At 40.9% G+C, this 27,237-nt stretch overlaps 1 protein-coding gene and 1 long non-coding RNA gene across 4 annotated transcripts; one reads left to right on the top strand and one right to left on the bottom strand.

The window, feature by feature from the left end:
* Positions 1–24,399, top strand: TRAF6 (TNF receptor associated factor 6). The gene is made up of 7 exons (XM_001362094.4): positions 1–188; positions 9,478–9,799; positions 12,595–12,745; positions 13,691–13,849; positions 15,850–15,921; positions 17,611–17,688; positions 18,057–24,399. The coding sequence occupies exons 2-7, from the start codon at positions 9,504–9,506 to the stop codon at positions 18,921–18,923; spliced, it is 1,623 nt and encodes a 540-aa protein (XP_001362131.1). The 5' UTR covers positions 1–188; positions 9,478–9,503; the 3' UTR covers positions 18,924–24,399.
* Positions 19,370–26,566, bottom strand: LOC107649394 (uncharacterized). Of its 3 annotated transcripts, none has more exons than XR_008912754.1 (4): positions 26,372–26,566; positions 24,262–24,367; positions 21,918–21,998; positions 19,370–19,538 (listed from the first exon to the last, which is right to left on the bottom strand). It is a non-coding gene; the product is annotated as an uncharacterized LOC107649394 (long non-coding RNA). The 3 variants fall into 3 exon arrangements; XR_008912753.1 differs by having other exon boundaries at positions 19,370–19,541; XR_001623127.2 differs by lacking the exon at positions 19,370–19,538 and having other exon boundaries at positions 21,796–21,998; positions 26,372–26,560.
* Positions 26,567–27,237: the final 671 nt, after the last annotated feature.

Here is a 27,237-nt window from a genome sequence, read left to right on the forward strand (position 1 = left end):
CTCGGGCGTCGTCGTAGCCAGCGCAGACGCAGTCGCGTTCTCATGCCTGGGCCGGGCACTGGAAAGGCGGAAGCTCAGCTTCCGGTGGCGGCGGCCTGAGGGGCCTCGCCCGCTCGCGACAATCTTACCCTTTGCCGCTCTCCTACGCTAAGCCCTGGAGCGGCCGGCGAGCAGACCGACGAGTGCAGGTGAGTGTCCCGGCGGGCAGTGGTGCCCTTGCCTCCGTGTACCTCCTTTGGGAAGCGGGTGACGGCTGTCCTGTGCCTCGGAGAGAGGGAGGAAGAAAAGTTTTTCCTCATTCCAGGAGTGCCCGGGTCCAGTCCGCCGGCACGCATTTAACGCCTGCTGTATGCCGGGCGCCAGAGGCTAGAGACGAAGCCGGGGGCTTCTGTGACTTACCCGGCGACACCCAAGAAGAGAGGCAGATTTTTAATTCATGACTTTTAAACTACTCTCCCTTTCTCCTTAACTTCAGTGCTTTCTCTGTCGATTATCTCCCGTCTACTGTTTGTCTGGGCTAGTACATAGTTGTCGGTACGCAACTTGCTGTTCGACCCAGGGATAGTCACCAAGGCACCGCCTGCCTCAATTTCCCCTTCCTAAAATGCGGATTTTAACAACACCTTCCTAATGAGGTCATTGCAGTGCTCTGTGCGTGGTCGGCACCTAAGAAAGGTTGGAAAAAACGACGACGATGTCCTTGCCTCCCCCTTAAGCTTTGAGCCAGGGCACTGAAGTTCGTCGTTTTGGGTTTGGGTTCTTGTGATGAGAGCAGCACCTTGCACAGAGTAGAAGCGTTATCCACGCTTATTGCCCTGGTGGGAAGCTCGTTCTGCTCTTGCTATTATACTGCCTCTCAGCCCCATTTGACAGATGGGCAGAGTGGAGCTGAAAATGTAGTGACTTGTCAGGATCAAACAAGAATTACATTTCTAAAACCAAGATTTCCCCACTCCAGAGTATGGCACCCTCTCCACTGTAATACCCCACTTTATTGGGATAAAACGAATTCACAGCCAGGGCTGTCTAAGTGTTGTGATTAGAGTTGAAGGGTTCTGATGGTTGTATGGATGGAAGCTAAATCGGGGCAGCTAGGTTGTGGAGTAGATTGAGAGCCGGGCCTGGAGCTGGGAGGTTCTGTTTTAAAATCTGGCCTCAGACACTTCCTAGCTGTGTGACTCTAGGCAAGTCACTTATCCTCAATTGCCTAGTTCTTACTGGTATTCTGCCTTGGATATTCATTGTTGATTGTAAGACTGAAGGTAAAGGTTTAAAAGGGAAAAAAGCTAAAGCATTAAATAGAATAATCAAGTATTTCTAAAGTATTTACTCTGGGGAGGCGGGGAAAAAAAAAAGAACCAATACCCCTGCCCTCAAAGGGGCTTGCATTCTTCCAAATGATGTAGGCAAGGTATCTACAGTTTCTGAAGCAAGTAGTTATAGGGAAGTTTCTAGCAGTTGGAGGAACTGGGAACAACCTCTGACCAAAGGTGGGATTTAGTTTCATCTTAGAGAAGCCTGGAGGCAGAGGAGAAGGGCAAAGTAGTCTAAGCTGGCCCCCAGGTATTACTGCAAACAGACCAGCTGGCTATGAGGGGAGAAGGGGTGGGGAATCCAGAAATTGGACTTTGATTCATTAGTGGAGGGAACTCCCCGGTGAGGAAACTCCCAGTGGTCTGCCCTTTGTGGCCTTGGTGTTGCTTTGGCCACTCCAGAGGATGAGCTCCTGGCCTGAAGTCACAGACAGAATTCATGCAAGTCAGGACTTAAATCACTGGGCTTCCTTCATGCTGTGGGAGCTGTCCAAAAACTGAATTGGCCCTGCTATACCCACACACATCATTGGAGGTCACCAAGTCAAGGCTGTATGGTCTGAGATACAGAGCTTGAAGGTCATCTAGTTCAGCCCTTCCATTATAGAGGAGAAAAGAAGTGGCCTTGTCCAAAGTCACCCAGAAAGTAAGTTACAGAGCCAGCATTGGAATCCTGTGTCTCTCACTAATTAGAGATACAGCCCTCTTACCAGGATATCATCACCAGGGTAGGGAAGGCTTGTAAAGGGGCCCTCCTGCTGAAGAATGGTTTGCTTAACCTGTAGAGCAGGTTAAGCTAAACATTTCTAAAGCCCCTCACTCCTACCTCCTCTTTACCCCTGGCAGAAGAAACAGGGCAACAGAGATTTACAGTTCCTTAGTTAACTCAAAAGTCCTAGAAACATCTACCTTCCCCAGAAGTTCATATGACAAGAATATTTCTCCCTCTCCTCTGCACACAATGGTTTCAGCCTTTAGCAATTGTTCCAGACATTATTAGTTCAAGTAAAACTGTTCCTGGTATTTGGCTATAGGGGAACTCCACTGTGTATTTGGGAGGGACTTGAACAGAAAGCACCTAAAGAATTCTTGCTGATTCTTTACTACACTGTTATTTCTTGAATTACTTTTGATTTAGGGAAAGGCATATTACCAACTATATCCAAATACACAGGTAGGGAAGCCATAAAAGGAAAAAAAATTCACAACTGTTGTTACTTCCAATTTCTCTGTGAACTGAACCACTTTCATTCTGGGTAATGAAGCTAGTAGCCTGGCATAGAAACAGCAATGGGCCCCAACTCTGGAATCTTTGGTTTCAGTATATGTCCTACCTTTGACAGTTGAGATAACCTTGGCCAGTTATACAAGCATCCTAACATTAAGGCTTTGCAGTTTACTTTGAAGCTTCTCACAATTCAGTTCACCTCTCTGGACTTCTTAGATGATGTCTAAGATTTCTTGTAGAAGTGACAATTTATGAAGTTGCATTTTGCTGATGTAATACTTGAGAGATGATTTACAGTACAGTACTTTGATGTAGTGAAAAGTTCTATCTTTAGAAACAGAAAATCTGATTTTATATGGGCTCTGGCCCTTAGAAGTGTAACAGGCAAGTCATTTAGCTTTTCCAAGCCTTGCTTTCTCCATATGTAAAACAGATACTAATTGTCCTACCTGCCTCACTTGGTTGTTGAGAAGATGGGACATTGAAAGTCTTTTTGGTGCCATATAAATGTAAATGATTGTTTTCCTAAAGCTAAAGGTGCTCTTGTCTAAAATATGCTTTTATTTTGTTGATGTTTCCTAAGGTTTCAGCAGCCTCCTACATAAATGATCAGATGTTAACAATAGAAGGGACCTTAGCAATCTCTTGGGACTCCATCCCCCTCATTTTACAGATGAGCAAACTGACTTCCAATTGGTTCCAAACAATTGCCCAAAGTTAGTGTTAGATCTAGGGCTCAGATCACTTATTCACAACCTTATATTGGCTCACTTGGGCTTACATTTTTTAAGAGAACCTTATTCCCAGTTCTGCCTAAAAATCATTTGTGATTCTTCCCTCTCTTTATTGCCTCTATTTGGATTCATATGCATGGCATCTTCTCTTCAGAAGTCTTTTGAACTTTATTTCTTTCCCTTTAACAATTCACATCTTTAATGAACTCTGCTTGTCCTTGCTTCATAGATTGCTTTCAAATAAATTATTCTCTAATAATCTTAAATACTTCAGATCATTGAAGCCAATACCAAAAAAAAAATATTAATGGGCTTTTGACAGTACTTTGTTTATACTTCTGTTTCCTATAATCTCTTGCTTTGTGTGTCAGGTGTGATTTAAATAATTTTTTTAAATATCTCATGCAAATTTTGATCTGACTTAAAAATCATGTTTGGAAATCTTATTTAAAGCTTTCTTGACCTTTTCTTATTCTTCACCCCACCTGAAGCTCTAACCTCAAGGAACTAATTCTCCTGGTCCCTACTTCCTCGCCTCTCCCACTCCCACCCTGGGAAAGCCAGCATGCATTATTAGGTACTTAAATACTTAGTGATTAATGGGAACCTCTAGTATATGGACATATTCTTTTTTTTTTTTAACTCTTACCTTCTGCCTTAGTATCAATTCTAACACAGAAGTATAGCAAGGGTTAGGCAATAGGGATTAAGTGATTTGCCCAAGGTCATAGACCTAGAAAGTGTCTGAGGCCAGATTTGAACTCAGATCCTCCCCAGTCCTGGTTCTCTAACCACTGAGCCACCTAGCTATTCCTGGACATATTCTTAATAGTATTTCTACTGCTCACAGAACCAAAAGAAACTCGTATTGGTTACTTAACAACTTTCTGATGAGTTAAAGAATTCTTTAATGCACATAGAATTTGAAGGTACAAACCCAAAGTCCAAGCAGGAAAGAAAGCTACTGCTAGGTTGTGGTTCCGGCATATTAGGGAAAGGGAAATTGTTATCTATTGCCACCCCATCTCCATTAGTTATACTCTTAGGGTGGAAAAGGAAATGGCAAACCACTCCAGTGTCTTTGCCAAGAAAATCCCAAATGGGAACATGAAGAGTTGGCCAGGATGGAACAACAATAGGATCAGAGCTTTACCAATAAAATAATAGCTCACATGTATTTCAGGTCAAAGTGCTAAGCACCTTTTATTTGACCTTTGAAATAAGCCTGTGAGGTTGGTGCTAGGATATTATTAGCCCCACTTTATAGTTAAAGAAACAAGTTGGCAGAAGTTCTGTGACTTTCCTGAGGTCATATGATGAATTTGTGTCTCGGCTTGGTTTTGAACCAACCAGGTGTTCTAACTCCCAATCTAATGATCTATCATAAACAGGTGAACTCTTGGAAATCATGTATGTAGCTCACTACCTCCCACTGCAGCTCAGTGGGCAGTGGTTGGAGTACTGGGCCTGGAGTTGGGGAAGAACCAAGTTTAAATATGGCTTTAGGTACTTCCAAGTTGTGTGGCCCAGGACAAACCACTTAATCTCTAACTGCCTCATAACCCAGCCCAGAAGGAGACTCCTTATCTAGACAGAGACAGAGAGACAAAGAAAGAAAACATGGAAAGTAACTTGAGTAAAGGCTCTAGCAATTGTTTTATTTCTTTATTTAAGAGAGGTTTTTCGTTTTTCAAGCACATATTTTCTTTTCCCACCTCCACCTTGCCTTCATTGAATAAGAAAAAAAACCTCTTGTAAAACAAATATACATAGTCAAACAAAAAGCTTCCTTCACTGATTATGTTTAAAATGGTGTCTCATTCTCCTTGTCAAGTCCATCCCCAAGAAGTATATAACCCAGATATTTTTAAATGATGTTATTTCACCCCTTATTTCTGTAGATAAGAGGTGCAGCCCCCTGCCCAAAGTCAGACAGTTCAAGCACAGGTGGGAGGTCCATTAGTGTTTGCACATTACATATATTTAAAGATTTTTTTTGATGTATTGATCAGTTGTATTAATTTTTTTCCTCTTTCCCTTTTTTTGTCTTTTAAAAAGATCTATTGAGCTATGTATATATACACATGCTTTGTAAACTTAAAGTGCTCTATCAGTCATTATACAAAAGTATATTCATATTTTTCACGAAAGGCTAGATAGAGAGAGCCATGTATCTTCTCAGTTAAAAAATATTTTGCCCTTTAATGCTATAAAATGTTCTTAAAATACTGGGGTGGGGAAAAGGAACTATTACTCTCTGGGAAACAGTAAGATTTCTTATGACAAGTTGCACAGATTATATATAGCAATAAACTATGATATTTCTAAAAGGGCTAGTTAAAGCAAGTACTTTTCTATAGTGAGCATGTCAGTGTGGATTTATTTTGCTTTTATAATTTCAGTTTATTTATTTAATAAAAAGCCACTTAAAGCAAATTTACATTTTTTGCTTGAATGTTTTTAAAATGTTGATTTCAGTAGCAGAAAAGATTCAACAGATGAAAATATGAGGATATAGTAGAAAGGGAGCACATGAAGAGACCTCAGTTTATGATGTTGTGATCATGGACAGGTTTCATCATCTATGTGAACTTTCATTTCTTCTGAGCATTTTAGATATAGAGGTTGAAGGGATCTTAGAAGTAATTTCATTTTCCAGATGAAGAAAGTGACACTCACAGAAGTGCAACCATTTATTCAAAACCACTCCTGTGAAAGGTGGAGTCAGAATTTAAAAGAGGCGCTAATGATACCCAGAATATTTAACGAGTTGATTAGAAGAGTGAAATGAGATAATAAAATGTGACTTTTTTTGCAAGCCTGAAAGTAATGAAGGTCAGTTTTTGTTATTAGTGTTTAAAAATTCAGTATTTTCACTGTAGAGAGTTATACTGAATGGCTGAACTGGCCTTTGGAAATAATTTACATATAAAATCTGAACAAGATCTCTTATCCAAACCATGTATCTTTTTTTCCCATTCTTGGAAGCATCTGTTTTTTCCTCTAAAATATTTCTGGATTCTGAAACTAAAAAATAAAGCATTGAAGGCAAAGATCAGTTATCCAGAAATTTAGAGCAATTATAAACTCTCCCCTCTACCCCTAATAGGACTCAGGATGATCTGGATCCAAACCGCCACAGATCCTCAGTAGCTCTGTGGCCTTGGGCAAGTTACTCACCTAGGAGCCTCAGTTTCTTCACCTGTATAATGAGGGTTGGATTTGATCCCCTCTGAGGGCTCTCCCAATACTAAATCCATGATTTTTTGATGTCTTTGTGCTTTTATTTTGATTGCCCAAGTTCTTTGGGTTAATTGGAATTATGATTCTTTATTGCTTGATTTTTAAGAAATAGTAGCAAGGCATTTTGTTGCTTTTATACCATTAGAATAATAGCTGACACAATTTTAGGCTCCATATTTGACCATTTTAACATGAGGTCTTGACTGTTATATCATTAGGAACCATTGTAAACTGATTGTTTCTAACGATGACCTGTTTTAATAAATTCTTTCCATTTCCTAAGCAGCTGATCTCTAACAAATATAGTTGCTTACAAAAGAGAAACTTACTTTTAGGTTCATAAGATGATTGTATAACAAGTAAAATGGGAAAAAAGTAAAAACATCATTTATTAAAGACTTTTACTTCCAAATGTCTAACATCAGACAGACTGACAGAACAAGCAAACATTTAGTGCCTGCTTTGTTCTAGGTACCTTCTTAAGTATTTGTTAAGTTAAGTTAAGAACACAAATACTAGCCAAAAGAGGATCCTTGCCCTCAAGGAAATCACCTTTTAATGAGACAAAATAAAAGGAAGGTGTAAAAAGGTAGAGGAAAATGAGAAGTAGCCCCCTAGTCTTGGGTTGAACCAGGTTTGAAGGAAGTCTGGCTCACATGGGCACTTCCTCAGAGTGAAGGTTTCCTGGGGGGAGAAGGAAGAGGGAAAACTTCCCAGGGTCACCAAACTACGGACCACATGCAGTCCCCTGAGGCCATTTATCTGGCCCCAACCACACTTCCAGAAGAGGCACCTCTTTCATTGGTAGTCAGTGAGAGGAGAACTTTGTGGCAGCACCACAAAGTGCAGCATTGCTCACGTACACTACTACTTCTGTTGACATAATCCTTTGCATGGCGCCTTGTTCTAAGAGTAACTGAATGAGAACAAGGCACCGTGCAAAAGATTATGTGGCTGCACAATGGAAGACGTCAACATGATGTGCGGCGATTTGGGGGAGGGGATTCCACACTGTGTATACTACTGCCCGGTATAGTGGTGGCGATGATGGACCTGTGCAAGGTATGGCAGGCCCATCACAGCCAGTGCTGCAGCCTCCACTATCCCAGACAGCGGTATACAGATTTGTTCATTTTTTTTTTTAATCCAGCCCTCCAACAGTCTGAGGGATAGTGAACTGGCCCCCTGTGTAAAAAGTTTGGGGACCCCTGGGCAAAAGGATGGAGGGCTTTGCCTTCATGAGAAGATTTCTTGGCTGAGATAAAGAAGTAGGCAAGCTTTATCTTGTGTTTCCTCAGTTTCAGTGAATTAAAAGACTCTAGAAAAGGGATTATCAGTTATTCATTCTGGTTGATGTAGTAGGCCAGAGGCTGACCTGTATTTCATGTTTATTCTCTGGATAGACAGAACAAAAATTCTGACCTTAAAATTTCTCTAGACAAAGACACTCTATAAACCTAGAAACATTACGTTCAGCTCTGTATTCCAGCCAAACTGGCCCATTAACTGTTGCCTTTATGCTGCATTCCAGCTCCTGACTTGGTGTGTAGCCATTCCCCACTCTGCCTCTTGGATCCTCTTGTTCCCTTTAAAGCTTTGTGCGTGCCACCTTCTAGAAAAGACTTTTCCTGACTCCCCCAGCACCCTCATCCCATAATTTTTATGTATATTATATGTAGCTTGTGTTTATCAGTGTACATATTGCTTCTTCCCCTCTTTAAGGAGACTGTCTCTTGTTGGCTTCTTTTCTCGTGTCGGCACATGGTAACCTTTTCACAAACCCTATGTGACCACATACAGTATAGTGCATCCCTGTAACCTGTTACTGGGGCAGCTAAGGCTGTTAGATCTCTTAAACTCACAAGTTCATGGGTGTTCAGACCAAGTTTGACATTAGAGCCCCTGGGAGAATGAGACTATCAGGTCTGAAATGGGACAAGCAGGTAAGAGTTTCTTGCATAGAGTAGTAGGAAAAGGCTTGTGAGTGTCCCCTGTACTTTACACCTGAATAAGGTGGGGAGAGCTGGTCTTAATGGTTAAAATAGATACAAACATACATGCAGCTCTGGTATACGTGCACACACACAGTGCAGGGCAAGTACAGCAGTACAAGAGGCTTAGAATACAAAGACAGAAATGAGAGTCCTTGACCCAAAGGACTCATATTTAAAGGTAGTTGGGGTAGCAGAGCTGAGTGACAGACTTGGAGGCAGGAAACCATGAGTTTAAATCCCACCTCACGTTCTTGGCCATGTAACCTTTGAGCCAGTTACTCTGATCCTTGGGGGGGCGGGGGGGGGGGGGGTTGGCTCTAAAACAGAGCAGATAATAGTACCCACTCACAGACAGGGCTTCTGTGAAGATCAATTAGATGATTTTTTAAAAAAGTATAAACTTTATATTAGCTGTTATTATTGATCACACCAAATGGAAAGTGATTGGGACAATGACAGGCAAACCATCATGGATCTGAAGCCACTTCACATACTCTCAGCTTGCTTCTCTCTCAGCTGAGACCCAGAGAGATTAAATGAGTTGACTGAGACCCCCCAGGTGATAAGAAAGGGCAGAGCCAAGATTCCAAGGGAGGTCTGCTTCCTCCAAATCTACCACTCCTTCCACTGTACTATGCTGCTGTTCATTTGTCAGTTATTAGGCATTAATGGTGTTGAATTATCAGGAATTCAAAAGTCGATATTCACAATTGTTATTCCCAAGGAGCTTAAAACTTACAGAGGAAAAGATGTCAACACAAATGAACAAACAAGGGAGAGTCAGAAGGCCTTCGGAGTGTTTGAAGAGAAAGAAGACATCATCAGGGAAAGCCGAATGGTGGGCGTGACATCTGAGCTGAGATTTGAAGGAATAACTTTTGCTTAAAACCAAAAATTGGACAAAGGCATGTGAATACTAAATAAATCCAGTTTTAAGCATTTTTCTTTTCTTGCTGTTTTTGTAGAGAACTTGCTTGGCCATCCAGCAACTATGAGTCTGCTAAATTGTGAAGACAGCTGTGGCACCAGCCATCCAGAAAGTGACTGCTGTGCCGGTGTGGCTAGTGCCTGTAGCACTGGCACAAAGGATGACAGTGTAAACGGGAGCACCATTCCTGGGAATCTTCCCAGCTCCTTAAGGGAAGAGATTCAAGGCTATGATGTGGAGTTTGATCCACCCCTTGAAAGCAAGTATGAGTGCCCCATCTGTCTGATGGCATTACGGGAAGCTGTGCAGACCCCATGTGGCCATCGATTCTGCAAAGCCTGCATTGTCAAGTCAATAAGGTAACAGAACAAGAAGAAGTACTCTTAGTTTCTCAAGAGGTAGTTTTACTGGGTAAGATGCTTCATGGGTAATATAGGACGCTGGGCAGTAAACTGAGAAAGCCAGATTCTATTTCCAGCAACAGTTGTTAATTAAAGTAACTCCCAATTTCCCCCAGCTAAGCCTCTTCTTCCAAATTTTCTTGTGAAGAATGAGAGAAAAATCATCATACTCAGAGAAAGGACAAAGAAGTTTTACATATTTCTAAGAACACAAAATAGCCACAGGCTTAGAGAACCAATGAAAAAATCAAACCACTAATGAGCTGTCAGTGTAATTTTTAATAGTTGATTCACTTTGCTCCTGTTTATGAACAACATGAACATGAATAATGTTTATGAACATTAGTAAGTGGTACTCCAACTGTAGATTGGATTTCTCTGAATGGATTAAAAGTCATTCTAAGAAATCTTTCATTTTCACTACATCTCTCTGCGCCAGAGGCAGCTCTAAATATTTTAAGGAGTCTCTTTTATAAAATCTACAATAGTACAAAGATGGCTGTAGGTGAGATTTTCTTTCTTCCTTTTTTTGCTCTTATTCGAGATACAAATTAAACCCAAATTGTATAGGCAAAAAAATGTATAAAGTAATGCTAATCCTTTTTTTTTATATATAGTTTTCTTAAAAGTTATGGTTTATTAACATTTACAAGAGTTCATTTTAATTAAATATTTTTTAAAATTATTTTTCTATGATCTATATGAAGTAGTCAAGTAACCAATATCTTTATTTCTACGTCAAAAGTCTTATCTATCTCCTTAGGGCCATAAGAAGTCGATTCATGCATCAAACCCAAAGATTCTGAGTCCATCATTTAATCCATTGAATAATTATTATTCATTACTTCAAGAGACTCTATTTCTGTGACATGTGTACTCCCCAGGACTCCTCTCCCTGAGTGTGAGCAATGTTTGGAATTTGGATTGAGAAACTCCATTAGGGCATCACTTTGAAAAAGAGCCCAGGAAACCAAGCATATTGGCTCAACTTGAGCCTTTAGTATTTCCCCAAGTGTCATCCAGGCTTAGAAAGTGAGGAGAGCTAAAAGGACTTTTTGTTTGTTTGGTTTTGGTTTTGGTTTTTAAGTAAGTAGTGAGGTTTTCCTACACCAGATAGGACTAGAAAAGGAAATAAAACCCACAAGAGGAATTTGAGGGTTTTTCTTTTTCTGTGTTCCCTTCAGATATCTCCTTCCACTCATATTAATGCTCATAGAAGTGATGTAATGAAATATCATCACTAGCTATTGTTTAGAATCAGGACCAGGCCTGCACTTAGTACTCAAGTGACTTCTAGGAAATCACTTAATCTTCCTGTGCTCCCGTTTCCTCATCTATAAAAAGTGAGGGTTATAAAAGTTGATCTCCAATGTCCCTTCCAACTCTTTCTGATCCCTGTAATCAACGAAGTGTATCTATTCCTCTAAATCAATAATTCTGTTTATTTCAGAAGGAATTCTTGTACTCCAGGTTACAGTTTTATATTTTGTATGGCTATCCTGCATATTTTATAGACATCCTGTGCATGATTTCCTAAATTTAGAGTCTGTAATTTTTAAATATATAAATCAGCTTCAATTTCATGTTTCTAGCATCAATTTATTCATTGTGAAAGAATCTTAGCATTGCCTAGAGAACATACATAGCAAACTGCTTTGTCTTTTTTCATATTTGTGATAGGAATTAGTGGGCACAGGCCAGAAATAGTACCTGTATTCATAAGGAATAAGAACATCCTAGAACATGAGGGCTAAGAGTCACATGTAGCTATCTGCCCAAGACATAAACCCCAGGTGATAGACACCCTCATAATAATGACTCCCATTCATATGCTTTACTGCTCACCATGTATTTTCCTCACAATAACCCTGGGAGGTATAACATGATGAAAGAAGTCTTTATTCCTCCTCCTCCATCTTACAGATGAAGAAACTGAGGCCTCTTAGAGAACTTAAGTGACAGTGAGCATCAGCAGGACTTGCACCATGGGCTTCTGACCCCAGATCTATTGCTCTCCCCATTGGTACTCTTGAAATCACTTATATTACCTGTGCCCAAAGCTTCAGTAGTGTTTGAGGTATAACCAGTCACCGGAATGCACCAGGACAACTTACTGTTTTGATAAGACAAGCCTTACTTGTGATTTTTAGAAGTGCTCTGATCACATTAAGTTGGATCAGGGACCATAGAATGTCATTTGACTACTTAGGCTTATTGGGACTGGATAACAAAGCTGTCACACTGCTCAGATTCATACCTTTATCTTTTTCAATGTTCTGCCAGTGATTTCATCCACTTCAGAGTTCTATATCTCTTATGGTGTCAAATAGCCCCACAATTTAAAAAATCCCTTCTTGAGGGGGCAGCTGGGTAGCTTAGTGAGTTGAGAGCTAGGCCTGGAGACAGGAGGTTGTAGGTTCAAATCTGGCCTCAGAAACTTCTAGCTCTATAACCCTGGGCAGGTCACTTAACCCCCATTGCCTAGCCCTTACCACTCTTCTGCCTTAGAATCTATCCGTAGTATAGATTCTAAGGCAGAAGGTAAAGGTTAAAAAGAAAAAATCATTTCTTGATTTATAATGAGAAAATGGAATGTAATTGTCCAATTTTCAATAATTAATAAAGGTGTTCCTCCATTACCACGTTCTATGAGAGATATTAAATGGAGAGGATAAATGTTTGTTGGATGAGGGTTAAGTTTGAGTTTTCCTCTAATAACTGTATACATTTTTTCCATCATTTATTTATGGTAGAGATGCAGGCCACAAATGCCCTGTGGACAACGCAATACTGCTAGAAACTCAACTATTTCCTGACAATTTTGCTAAACGGGAAATCCTCTCACTTACGGTGAAATGTCCAAATGAAGGTTGCCTGCTGAAGATGGAACTGAGACATCTAGAGGTGGGCTATAAATCTTTTTTCTTTGCTGTTGTATCTCCTAAGCAGTTTAATCTGGATGACCCTTTGACAATTGACAGGAGAAGAGAAGTTGGGACTCTTATCCTCCTTTTTCTGCCATGGATATCCTTGTATGATCCCATTTTGCAACAGAGCTGGCCTGGGCCAGGCAATGCCACACTTAATTCCTTTACTCCCTTTTCCACCATTTTGAAAGGACAAGGTCTTGTCTCTGGCACCTTCTGTTGTCGTCTGATTATCATTGTCTACCTTGTACTACCTTCCTATGCTTTCATAAATTACACGCTTCTCTCTTAACTTGATGGGCTATCCTGATAGCTAGTGATTTAAATGAAGTGATGAAAATCAGTCTTAGTGAAACCCCTCATGTGTGTGGTTCAGGGGCTTACCCATATACTTATGTCACACTCAAAAGTTGAATGATTTGGCAGTTGATTTTCTACTGGTCCTTCCTTTAGGTCATGGTTTGTGATTCCAAATCTTTTCATGCCAAGACAAGTGTATAGCAATAGCAACAATAGAGAGTCTGGCCTGTGACTTCTTGGTGTGAGCACTGCTGATTGAGTAACCTTCCTCTTCCAGTGTGGGTTGGCATTTTCTCTACCACTTAAAATCTTGGAGAGTTTGTTGCTCCTGGCACTGAGTAACAGCTTATGTCAGTGTGCACTTGAATACAGCTTCTTCTGGCTTGGACACGAGCTCTTGCTTCTACTATGTAAACTTGGCCAATTTGCATTTACTCTATGAATTTTAAAATCACAATTATTATTTGAAAGTACTCATTAAAGCAGCAGTATCATACCTGGTCCTTTGCTAGGTCACACAAAAACCATGTCCTCTCCTATCTGAATAAATACCTTGCTGAGATTCGGTGGGACCTTTCGACTTGACAGATATTAATTAGTTTTCATTTTGCTTCTATTGTAGGATCACCAGACACATTGTGAGTTTGCCCTAGCAGAATGCCCTCAGTGCCACCTTCCCTTTCGGAAATATCTCCTTCACAATCATATGGTCGTGGAGTGTCCACGGCGACAAGTGTCTTGTGTGAATTGTGCTGCGCCAATGCCATTTGAAGAGAAAGAGGCAAGTATTGACCTGTGTTCTGCCACCTTTTAGATGTTGTCTAGAAGTCCATAACTGTCTGTATTTGAGAGGGCCTGGGAAGGGACAGAAGTCTTAGACCATGTGGTATCATAACATAATGAGGAGGGTAATGGGCCAGGAGTCTGGAAGATCTGGGTTCAGACAATCCTCTGACTCCTGTCTGTGATGCCAGGCAAGGCCCTTCTCCTCTGGAGAGTCCAGGCAACCACTTGGTCTTAATTACTCATGTCATAGAATGGTTGCTGCCTGTGTTAGTAGATGAAATTCCCACAGTAGTCCTTCCCTCCACTGCAGAAATTAGATATCCTTCATGTATGGTTAATATGGCTTTGAAACTTAAGAAGCCTGAAATGTATTCTTACAAGAGTGGCTGAAAGATTAGAAATGTATAGATATTAACTTAAAGAAGGCCATTCACTTAAAACATTTTGTCACATTGAAAAGCTTCATAGGGAAGAAAGTTACAGGAGGGGCATTCTGATCTATGTTCCTGCCTCTTGTTTCTTAAAGATCTAGGAATATCTGTGGTTTTCAGGATCAGCCATGTAAAGAGCATAAAAGAAATATCTTTTAAAAAAAGCAAAGGGGACTGAGGACAGCTAGGTAGACATTTACTAGCTACATGACCCTGGACAAGTCACTTAACTCCTGTTGTCTGGCCCTTAACACTCTTCTGCCTTAAAATCAATACATAGTATTGACTCTGAGATACAAGGTAAGGGTTTTTAGAAACAAAAGCAAAACAAAGGAGGGACCTGTTCAGATATTTCTTTGGGTAGATTTATGCAAATGTGAAACCTTTCCCATTCACCTTTTGAACACTTTGATGATATGTAGGAGGTTGTTTCTTGATTTTATAGTAAGAAATTGAGACCCAAAGAGACTTCTGTGATTTCAGATTGTCCTGTCAGTTTCAAAATTAGAACTAAGAATCTAGGCTTCCTGACTCTCCCATCACTTATTTCCCCAATCTCTATTCCTTCCAGATCATCATCCCAAATTTCCTGGAAGATTTTTAAGTGTAGTATGCTACTCTCTAAGATTATTGGGACTGTCATTGATGCAGAGGATAGAGGGTCATGGCTGGAGTTAAAAAAAAAAAAAGCCCTGAGTTTGAATTCAACCTCAGAAATTTACTAGCTTTTTTTACCTGAATATAACCTCTATTTGCCTTAGTTTCTTTATCTGTAAACTGGGGACAGTAATAGAATCCACCTTCCAGGGTTGTTGTGAGGATCAAATAAGATAATAATTATAAAGCATGTTAGCACAGTGCTAAGTAATATATAAATGTTGGCTCTTATTATAATTAAATAGAGACAAATGAAATTAGCAGACTTGTTGAAGGTGGTAGAGAAGTCACTCAGGTTATAATTAGAGCAAAACCACATGTACTTCCTGAGTACATGTGGAACCTACATGAAATGTTGATTCTTTCCCACATAGTGATGAAAATCATTTAACCTTAAGTGTTAAGGGATTTGGTTTTCCAAACTAGGTACTTGAACTTTTTCTGGTGATGAGGGAATTTAATAATGCAATTTGACTTATAACAATGGAGCTGCAACATGGCAAAACTCATATATCAGGAATGATTCTATATATAAAATAATTAATAATATTTAATATTAATAATACAAAGGCTTAATTAAGAGGTTTTACATTGCAGTTGGAAATGTGGGGGGGGGTTGAATGTGGGAAACTGGAAGGAGTGTTTAATGTGGATCCAATCAGCCACACCCATTTTTTAGCTAGAAATTAGGTAAGAGTTGAAGAAGTCATTGCATTTTGGTCAGTATTCTTTTCAGAGAACTAGGGCACTTAATTCCAACCATGAGTATCCTGGGGAAAAAAATAGAAATGCTACACAGATCTCACTATTCCTGAGTCATTTGGACTAGGTGAAAAATCAGCCACACCCTTGTTTAGTTGATAATGGAGTATGTTTATACATTTTTTTCTTTTCCTCTTAAATGCAGTTCCATGACCAGAACTGCCCATTGGCAACAGTCTTCTGTGAGTACTGCAGTACCATGCTCATTCGGGAACAGGTAGAGTGACTTCATTCTCTTCACTAATATATACATTTCCCAAAGGCTCACAGGAAGGGGCTCTGTGTCACCAAATTTGGAAATGAAATATCAAAAAGTATTTTCAATAAAGATGCTTCCATAACATGTTGAGGGTCAGGGAACCCTTTTTGGTGGGGAAGAAGCCCACTTTGAGGTAGGTCACCTGTATCTGTTGGTGTCTGTAAAGTGCCCAGAATTCTGAAGAGACGTGAGCCTAGAGATCCCCAGATCTCTGCAACAGAAGCTGAAGTTGGTGTCCTGTGACCCAAATTTGAATTGTGGCTCTCCTACTTAATTCTCATGTGACCTTGGGCAAGGCATTTCACCTCTGAATACCTCAGTCATCATCTTTAAGATGAAGGTTGGGCTAGGTGGATTAGATGGCTTCTTAGATAAAGGGTTATTTGAACTGAGCATCAGCATTTTCAAACACCTAATCTTTTAAGTTAATAGACTAAGAATTTTGTGCCAAATATGTCCCTGCTATGGTAAGTGTCTCTTAGAAATATTAAATCCATCTGAGAAGAACATGTAAGATAAATCAAGTATAATCACAGTTCTTTTCTCTCTTTCCTTTCTGACATCAGTTGGCTATAACCTAACGAGAAGTTCTAAGGTCTCTGGGAATTTGTGCTCATCCTCCCCCAATGAATATGCCTTGAGTAGCATGCTGGGCATCTCAGATGGAAGAGTTATATAGGACACCAGACAGTATAGATAAGTTATATAGGAGACCAGACAGTATTGACCGTATAGATGGAAAGATCTGCGTTATTCCTGTCTTTAAAACTTATGGGCAATTCAACATCAAAAACAGAAATTATTGGTAGGAATTTTAAAACAGGCAGGAAATTTGCCACAGTTTGTAGTAACTTGCTTTCATTAAGTGCTAGGAAAGCACTGAGCTTTTCCATTTGAGTTATCTCTAAAAGACAAAAAGTATTCTTTTTAGTGCACTGTGTTTTCCTCTTTCCCATGTCACTGCCCCAATTCTATTCTCAAAATGTATTTTTTTTTTAACTCACATATGAGGTCTTGCAAAATAGCTAACGTTCCATCAATCTCAGCTTCTAAAGATAATCTCAGTGTCTTTTTCTTGCCTTTAAGACAAAAGAAGGAGAGACCATTCAGGCACTATTCAGAGAAGCGTATTCTTTATAAAGATTCCTACTGCACTGAAAGGAGGATATTAGAGACAAGAATCAGGATTGTCTTTGGAACTTTTATCACATAGCAAGGAACTTTGCTTATAGTGTTAACCAGTAGAGCTAAGCGGTGCCAAGTCGCTACTAGCAGGCTCAAGAACAGAGAGAGAGAGAGACAGAGACAGAGACAGAGACAGAGACAGAGACAGAGAGACAGAGACACACCAGGGTGAATAATTTCTAGTTGTCATTAAAGTCAGTTCAGATAAATTTCTTTCCTCTGAAAACCACTAGAGGGAAGCCTGTACCAACAGTAGATCCAAATTTCTTGTCTTCCCAAAAATGTAATTTGTGTGAAATCTTTTGGAACAAAATAGGACTTAATACAACTTAGCCTGCAGTATGTGACTTTGAAATTGTGTTTACTAATAGTTTATTCGAAATCAAAATATTCACTTTACATGTAACCTCACTGTCCCAAGAAAATCATGTGTTGCAGGAGCCTTGTTTTTCTTTTTTTCAGATGCCTAATCACTATGATATAGACTGTCCAGTAGCTCCAATTCCATGTACATTCAGTACATTTGGGTGTCGTGAGAAGGTGAGTTTGCTCAGCAAGATGCTTCAACAAAATCTAACCATTAAGCACTGGAAATTCTAAGCAAACCATAATTAGCTTTTAAGAGATGCTGTGATGTTGGATTCAGGAAGACCAATGTTCAAATTCTGCCTCTGATACTGACCAGCTATGACCTAATCACTATGGCCTAGTCACCAAATCCCCTCAAGTTAATAACTCAAGTCTCTCACTCACAAGATTATGAGACTTAAGTGAAATAATATACAAATGTTTTGCAAACTTTAGAGTAATGTGTGTGTTATTTATTAACACCATTTTCCCCCATTTTATCACATTTCATTTTCTCCCTAAGCTTTCCGCCTCTTCTCAGTTTAACCATTCTCTTCTAGATGCCAAGGAATCATTTGGCACGTCACCTGCAAGAGGATACTCTGGCCCACATGAGAATGATGGCCCAGGCCATTGAGAACATCAGCATTGCTGCTTTCAACCCCAAGCTCCATCAGCGTGAGGCCTCTTCCTATGACACCAGCCCCTTACCCAGAACCCCTTACCCTGGACCCCAGAACTTCCAAGAAACCATTCAGCAGTTAGAGAGCCGCCTTGTGATACAAGACCATCAAATCCGAGAGCTGACAGCTAAGATGGAAACTCAGAGTGCTTGTGTGGGCGACCTCAAACGCACCATTCGAACCCTTGAGGACAGAATTGCAGAGATGGAGGCCCAACAGTGCAATGGCATTTATATCTGGAAGATTAACAACTTCGGGATGCACTTAAAATCCCAAGAAGAAGAGAAGCCTGTTGTCATCCATAGCCCTGGATTCTATACCGGCAAACCTGGCTACAAGCTCTGCATGCGCCTTCACCTGCAGCTACCGAGTGCTCAGCGCTGTGCTAACTATATTTCCCTCTTTGTCCACACGATGCAAGGTGAGTATGACAGCCATCTTCCCTGGCCCTTCCAGGGCACGATACGTCTTACTATTCTTGATCAATCTGAAGCACCTGTGAGGCAGAATCACGAAGAGATCATGGATGCCAAGCCAGAGCTGCTTGCCTTCCAGAGACCAACCATCCCCCGCAACCCCAAAGGTTTTGGCTATGTGACTTTCATGCACTTGCAAGCCCTTAAACAAAGAACCTTCATTAAAGATGATACTTTACTTGTGCGTTGTGAGGTTTTGACCCGTCTGGACATGAATAGCCTACGGAGGGAGGGCTTTCAACCACGTAGTACTGATGCAGGGGTATAGCGAGTGGTCCTGCCATATGAAAATGGAACATTGCCCAGAGTGAGCCAGCTCCTGTCCTGGGCTCATAACATGGTCTATGTAATAAAGGCCAGGCTTTATTTCTGAGTCAGTACAAGGGTCACTTCTCTGAAAACCTCTAAGCAATGAAACACAAATCAAAGCAGTGATGAAGAATATGTAGTATTTTATCACTGTCATAAATTCTGTTCCATGAACTGAAAACCATACATCAAAATCATAAATCCAAAGTATAAAACTATATCACTATCCTATGTCCTCACTCCTTCTGCGACAGTCTACATTGAAGCAGTTTTCCTCTAGGAAATGAACACTTCCTCTCCTACAGAAGAATGGAATCTGTGTGGTGCCTTTAATGTATTTTAACTGTTTTGTTAGTCTAAGAATGGCCTTGATTTTTCTTAAAGTTAAGACGATTGACACCAAAGGATTTTCCCACGAACTTTTAATCCAAAGTATACTATGTTATTTATTCTCCAAAAGTCCTGGTAGAACAATTGAAATCCTCTTTCTCCTCTTGCCTCGATACTCAGAACTTCTTTCAAGTTGTGTTGGTATGATGACTTAGACTTAAACTGATAATCACTACTGCCTTACCTACTTAGAAAAGAGAAATAGAGATTTGAGTTCTCAATATTGACCTCTGTTTTAAGGTCAAGAGATTTGGTGCAGAATGCACATTTGCTGCTTTTTTCTCCCAAGGAATGACTAACTGCAAGCAAAATGATTTATAGCAGACTTAGACTTTTCAAAAAAATTTTTACACTGAGACTATTTGTATTTTTTAAAAGGACTTTGAACTTTGCAACAGGATTTTCCCACTGGGCATTTCAACATTAGAGACTTTTAAAAAGTCATTACTGAATAGTCTTGAGTCTTAATTTCAATGCTTATTTCCTTGCACATTTAAAACATTTCCATCTTCTCTGTGCTAGAAGTTTTGGATATCAAGAGCCCTAAGGGTAATGGTTCCTGCATCTTTTTGTGATCTGTTGCTTAGATGCTGATATCACATACGACATCTGTGGTCACCTGCAGAACCAAAGTTTGAGGCTAAAAGACATATGTCTATAAATATGTATGTTGAATATGATGCATCATAAGTGTTATAGAATGTATTTATATATACACTCACAATCGCAAACTTAATAATAGCCCCAAATTTCTTTGCAAATAACACAGCACACAAACAGTGTGAGAAATATGGATGCACACTGCCCAATCATTTAAGCCAGCAATTCAGAGCTATTTGGGAATACCTTGTAGCTTAATTTTACACATCACTAACACATTCCCTAAGATGCTGTTATAAATTAGGGTTTTGTTTTTTTCTTACTGAGGTGGATTTAAAATGAATTTTATTTGATAATTTTTCAGTATCCTTTTCAGAGATAGTCCAAAAATCACTTAACAGAAGTAGGAATTTGTCAGTGCGGACAGTTCTGTAGTCCAGTATTTGAAGTGGTTGCCTTAATTCCTCAAAACTATAGGATCTGAATAGGAGAACTTAAAAAGATAACCTTGAATTCCCTCAATATTTCTTTGCATATTTTAGGCCCCTTGGATATTGCATGTTGGAGTGAAATCTAGTTCTGAATACTAGTTGTTAACTGCACGACTTCCTATTACAAACTACTGACTCCACCACGAAGGAGCTGAATTGAATGCCTTTTGACAGGATAGGACATTGAAGCATTTATTAAATGTTGATCAGCTAGACCGCTAACCAATTTTTATACTTTAGTCTTGTGCCAAGAAAAGTAAGAGTTTCCTGGTTTGACTAAATTGACATGTAAAGCTTTGAGGCCATATTTGTGTCTTATCAACTGACTGGGTACTGCCCTCAAATTTATACCTCTGTAATATCCAGGGCTTTGCTAAATAAAGCTCCTAATATATCACGTCCTCTTGGGAGAGAATTGTCTAAGCCAGTGTTTGGACTGAGTTTGCATTTTCCCTAGAGAATAGAGAAAGTAAGATGTTGGAAATCTGTACAGTTTTGCTAGCAGGGCTATTGAACAGGAGGAGAAAGGAGAAGAGTCTAGGAGTTTAGTTAGAAGAACTATACTGTTGCCATAAAACTTAGAATTTTTTGCTAAATTTATCCATCATATTAAAACCAGCATGGCTTGAAATGAAACAGGGTTGTGCTTAGAAATCACTCAGGCCATTAGTGTAAAAAGAATATATATTTTATGCTCCACCAGTTGCTCACTCCTTTTTACAAAATACTCCCTCAGGAGAGCTCCTCAAGTCTTTCAGTTTTACTAATAAATATTTTATATTATTGGAGAAAACTTTAAAAACCTTTTTCATCTTCCCATGTAACTTAGAATCAGAGTTGAAGAGACCCACAGAGGCCATTATTTAAATGATCCCTTTGTGAAACACTTCTCTTTTTATCTTTTTGGAGAAAGAAGTAATAGATCTTAAAGGCCCATTCCAGTTTTGTTTTTCTTTTTTGTTAAAATGTTTCAATGCTCTTTGTCCATGATGCCTCTTTCTTTTTTGCCCAAGCAACTGAGTGTTTTCCAAACTCTTTAAAAACAAGATTGATACACATAATAATCTTTTCCACTAAGTAGTTAAGACCATCTGTGTTGTATGTAGCTGGCTGATCTTGAGAAAGGCACATCCCTTTTGAGCCTTACCTCTCCCCCAGCTAACTGCCTCCCTTCTTAGGTGGTTGTGAGGATTAAATGTGAAAATTTGCAAACTACTGTGCTATGCAAATATAACTTAATTATGAAAATGTAATTGTCATCAGAGGGTGTTTTTGTTTTTGTCATAGAACCATATAGTTTTGCTTATTATATTTAGTCTCTGTCATTTGACCTTTTTGACTCCAACTGGATGCCATATGCAGCAATGACTGCAAATTACGTAAATCTTTAATCACACTTGGGAAGCCATCTTAACAGAAGACTTGTACAACCTAACAAAAGGTGCTTTTCCTTCCTTCTCAGTATGTATCACCTTTTCTCTATGTTCTTTCGAAGTTTTTCCATTCATCATTCCTAAAGCACTCTTCCTTGGTACTTTGAAATGGCCAGCTGCCTGAAGAAAGAGTAGGGATGGTCTGATTAAATCAGTATAGACCTACATGTTTTGTTATATCCAAGCATGCTGATGTGACCTTTATATTCAATCAGAAATGAATATTTGTAGAGAGATGCCTAGCTGGTTTTTTTTTTTTTAATATTACCCCAATCTCTTCTGTCTTAGTTAACAGGCTTCCTCTTTTTTTAATTGGAGAATTAATATGCCATTGACTTTTTTTTAATGAAAGGTTATTTTCTCATAGCTATCAGAATTAAATATAGAAAAGTATTCTGGTTGGGGAAGATCTGAAAAGTCTGTAAAATGGGACCATTCAACTCAGGCTACAAAAGACATATACTTTATGCCCTATGTCCTCCCTAGCCATCTGGCTCTCCAAGGAGGCCCAGGCACCAAAGCACAGCTCCCAGTAATGCTTCTAGGCTATTTCTAGGCATCTAAGAGTCTGTTTTAGTCATTGTTTCCCTGGCCTTTGCAAAATACCCCACCACTTCTCCAAAGGTGACAGAGTATCAGAGAGTAGGTAGAAAGATATTGTGTCCCCTACTTGGTGTGCAGAGGAACATGGAACCTTGCACCTTCTTGCTTCCAATGGGAAAAAGAGTTGATTGATCTATAATTAATTTCCGACATAATCAAAGGTTTTTAATTTTCAAAGGTTCCTTTCAGTGGAGCCTTGGAGGGTCAGGTCACTTAAATTCCATTGCTATTATGAGGATTATTATTTGAGAATGTAATAACTGGTATGTATATGTGAGATGTAATTAATTTAAAGGCTCCTAAAACTTGTTTAGAAAAGTTTTATCTTATATAGCTAATATACTTTGGGATTGTCTTATTTATTTTTGCATGAAGAGATTCTTTTGTACATAACTGTGATTAAACTATTTGTTTTTAAACAAAGATCAGCCATTCTGCTGTTATTAGTCGAGAATTACAGTGATATCGATTTTTGCACTCATTTTGCAAAGTACCAAGGTACCCAGATCATGTGTCAGAGAGATAAATGTATATTGAGTATTGGATAAAGCATCACACCAAAAATCAAAGGAATTTATTCTGACCACTGATTGTGTGACCTTGGGCAAATGACTTCTGTGCTTTCATTTTTTCCATCAATGACATGGTAAATTATGTCATCAACTTGATAAATAAATTTGAACAATGAAATCACACACCTGTAAAAATGCTTTATAAAGCCTGTAAAAGAAAAGGCACCTTATAAATCCAGAGCTTGTTTTAATGATGCTAATTAAATAAAGTATAACTATACATTGTGAGAAAAGCTAATTAGGACAGAAGAGGAGTTGATCAGCCTTTTTATGAAATGAAGCACAACACACCCAGGGCCATCCCTTCCATGTCTTCATTACATAAATATTTTTATTTTGAAAGATTGCTGCTTTAGGAGTTTCTAGCATATTATATATACATATGCACATACACTTATGTATGTGGGTATATAGATATTTAGATCTATATCAATAGACATATCTGTGTTAAAAAACTCACCATGTAACTGCCAGAATCTATTTAAGTGTAACTTGTGACCCTTTACAGATTGCTCATTTAATGTTCCGATTTGGGGGGCGGTGTTAAAAAAGAGGGGTGTGGGTCCGGGTGCGTGTGCTGGCTTGGTTCTGTTCTGCCCCCACTGTTTTAAAATGCTTCAAATAAAACCTTAATTCACTCTCAGGTAGTAAATAAATGCCATAAGAGCCTCCCAAGAGGGTGGAGGCCATTGTAAAATTCAAGGGTGATGTCAGTATTGCGGAAAGGCTGTGACTGTTATTGCCCAGAACAGGCTGGATCCCTGTAAGCGCCAGCTGGGCAGGGCCTGGGCATTTATCTGCTGCCCAGCTAGCACCAAGCACAGTGGCTCCTATCTAGCCCCAGGATCTGAAGGGCGAGTATAAAAAAAATTGTCTGGATGAATCCATTCCAAATATTTAGGGAGTTTTCTCCCCAAATTGGTTTGGAGGCTAGGAGGAGCCCTAATCACTAGTTGTCCCAATTCTCCCCTCCCTTTGGTGGACACAATAAGAAGCTCATGCTTCTAGATCTCCATCCGAAGAGAACTTGGTGCCATAGGATTGGATACTGATGGATAGGACGGATGGACACTGACTCGATGGCCTCCGTCTTGAGACATTTAGAGACTGTCCTGGACAAGCAGAGGTCGTCCACAAACACCTCCCCGTCCTCCCACCCCCAGCCCACCTCACCTTCATGAATGTTTTGTGATAAAGATAACACATACCTTTTCCCTGTCTCTCTCCTGGCCTGTCTACCGCACTAGTCCCACCATAAGATGTTGATTGGCTTGTCTGTATTTCCTCTTGTAGCTAAAAAAAGAACCAGTGTTTCTAGAAAAATGAAAAATAAAGTTTTAATGTTACGGTCAAGTTGTCATGATTGGGAATGGGAAGCGATGAAAATAGACTGAGAAGGATGAGGTGGGGGATATTCACAGTGGAAGAGATCTGAATTGGGAGAGCTCAGAACGCCTGAATGGAAGGGCAGCTTCCCCTCAGTTTACCTCCTGTGAGGTAAGCAGAAACTCTTCATCCTGGAAGGGAAGCGGATTCATCATGGTTTCATGCAGAAGAGGACAGTCCTGGGCTGGAAGAGTCAGACCACAGGAGCAGCTCATCGACTTGGGCTTGATGATGGAGGGGGGGGGGGGGGTGTCTCTCCCTGGATACACACACACTTTCCTCAGATGACATTCTTTACTTGCCCATCATTTAACCTGACTAGGAAAAAAAAAAAAAGCCTCCTGTACTCATTAGCTTTTTGAAATGGCGAGAGTGGTGTGGTTCCATAGAAAGCCTGGATTTGGAGTCAGAATGCGTAGGTTAGCACCCAGCCTCTAAGGACTTGCCCTTGTGACTTTGGACAAGCCACGGGACCTGTGTTTGAGGTGACCTTTCAGATTCCTGCCAGCTCTAAATGTCTTTTCTGCAAAGTTTTTTTTTGTTTTTTTTTTTTGAAGAACAACCACCACTTCCATCGCAGGGAGACAGATTTTGAGTCTTTCCTAAGTATTAGCACATGCTGCATTTAAAATGGATCCATTAATTTCGGGCTGAGTGATGGAAACACTTCTAAGACATTTTATGGAAAAACTGAGCTTTTCAAAAGGCTTTGGGAGGGCGAACGGTCCAAGAAAACATCAGAGTGTCGTTCACAAGGCGTTCCCAACTTGAGTTATTTGGGGAAAGATTTAACTTTTTAAAATCGCTCCTTTCTGGTCTGGCTTCCGTTCCTCACGACCCTTTCAAAAAAAGTCCAAATAAACTTGCTTCTTCCGAGAAATGGGAGCATGATTGCTTTGGAATCACTTTGGAATTCCCCGCTTTATAAAGCAGAATCCTCACAAGCGGCGAGAATGCCCACGCGTTGGTATTGGGCCTCAGAATGCGTTTTCTGTGCTTCTATTTGAACAAGCGTTGAATCCTCCAGGACATCCTAACGGTTCCTAATGAACCATTTTAACTCTAAATGACTCCAAAGAGGACTCGGGGAGCCGTCAGATGTTCCCGCGCTCACTTCCCTCCATCGCCCAACCCCTCTGATAGCCAAGACTCGGGTGAACCCAATGTGAAGGCTTTAAAGGCAAACCCCTTTCGGGCGTCACTCCGTCCCTTGAGCCCATTTCCCATCTGCCCCTCCTGCCTGGTTGCCAGTCCTTAATGGAGTCACATTTATTTCCCCCGGATGACGAAGCCCCTCATGACCACACGCGGGAAATGTTGCAGTAGCTACGGGACATTTTCCTCTCCCTCCAATCCGTCTACATGGGAGCAAGGCACTTCTCTGCCCAAAACCCGCCCTAAAACCCCCGAAACATGATTCCTTTTTGCCTGCCCGGAAGTTTCTAACGCCTTAGTGCGGCATTCAATGCCCTGCCCAGTTTGGGACCCTTGGGATGTACTCCAGCCAGACGCTTGCGGGTACTTGACGGCCTGTGATGGATGGATGCTGCCGATGTCCCCTTTCTTGGCACCTCTCACCTCTAGGCTTTGAGCCCCGGAGTCAGGAAGACCCGAGATCCAATTCAGCCTCAGACCCCTGCCTGGGGCCGAAAGCTTTGTCCCCGGCCTCGCTCGGGTCCCGCCGCTCCTTGGCTTCCTTTGCTGGCTCTCTGGTCGGGCCACGCTCTAGCTCTGTCCTCGCTTCTCCCTCTTGGGTGATCCCGTCGTCTCCCAGGACTCAATTCTCCCTCAAACCTGCTAATGATGTTCAGATCGCTGGTCCAGCCCCGAGGTCTCTCCGGTGTCTTTCCAGCTGCCTGATGGGATGTCCCAGCCTCCGCCCCTCCCCCTGCCCCTGTCTCCCTCCATTTAGCCCCAGCTTAGGCCCAGCACCTGTCTCCTTGCATTAGTGAGGGTCTTGGGTGCGTTTCCTAATCTCCTTGGGCCTCCGTTTCCTCCTCGGTAAAATGGGGCCACGCCACATCCCTCCCGGGGGTCGGGTTGCTGACAGCAAAGGGCCCTGGTGGTCTCTGCGGGGCTGAGCCAGAATCAGCGTCGACTGAGATCCCGAACACAGACCGCGAGAGCTAGTTTGGTCTGGGGGGAGGGGACAGGGGGCGGGGCGTTGTTTCCCACCCACAGACGTCAGATTTACGGCTTTGGTACTTCAACCAGCATCAAACCCCAAAGGAAGACGGGAAGGGGATGGCCCCAAGCTGAGAACTCCGACTGTAGGTGGCAGTCTTGCTCCTTCTTTGAAACGGGCTGAGCGCTCCTCAATCCCTCCCCACTGGACAAATACATCCAGCCTTAAGGGGAGCAGCCCTCTTCGATTGGTCCCCAAACCCCAGGCCTGCGATGGCCACGTGGTACAGCGGAGACAGAACTAGCAGGGAGCCCTCTTCTCTGTATGACCCTGGATAAGTCATTCGCTTCTCTGGGCCTCAGGGTTCTCCCTTGTAAAGGGAGGGGGCTGCTGCTAGGTGACCTCTCAGATCTCCGCCACCTCTCCATCTCTGAGCCTAGTAAATGGTCCCTTCCCTGGAGGAATTTATCATTTAAAGACAAAACCAACACAGGCTGATGTTGATAGCTTTGCAAAACAGGCATTGCCATCTTCTGTAGTTTCTTCGTGCCTCGAGGGCTTCCCCAGGGGACTGACTACCAGCCTTCCGCGCCTCCCAACTGATCAGGAGAAAATTGCAGAGTATGTGGAAAAGCAGCAGATTTGGAAACAGAAGGCCCGGGTTCAAATCCTC

This window comes from Monodelphis domestica, chromosome 6 (genome assembly GCF_027887165.1).
Source record: "Monodelphis domestica isolate mMonDom1 chromosome 6, mMonDom1.pri, whole genome shotgun sequence".
Taxonomy (NCBI): Eukaryota; Metazoa; Chordata; class Mammalia; order Didelphimorphia; family Didelphidae; genus Monodelphis; species Monodelphis domestica.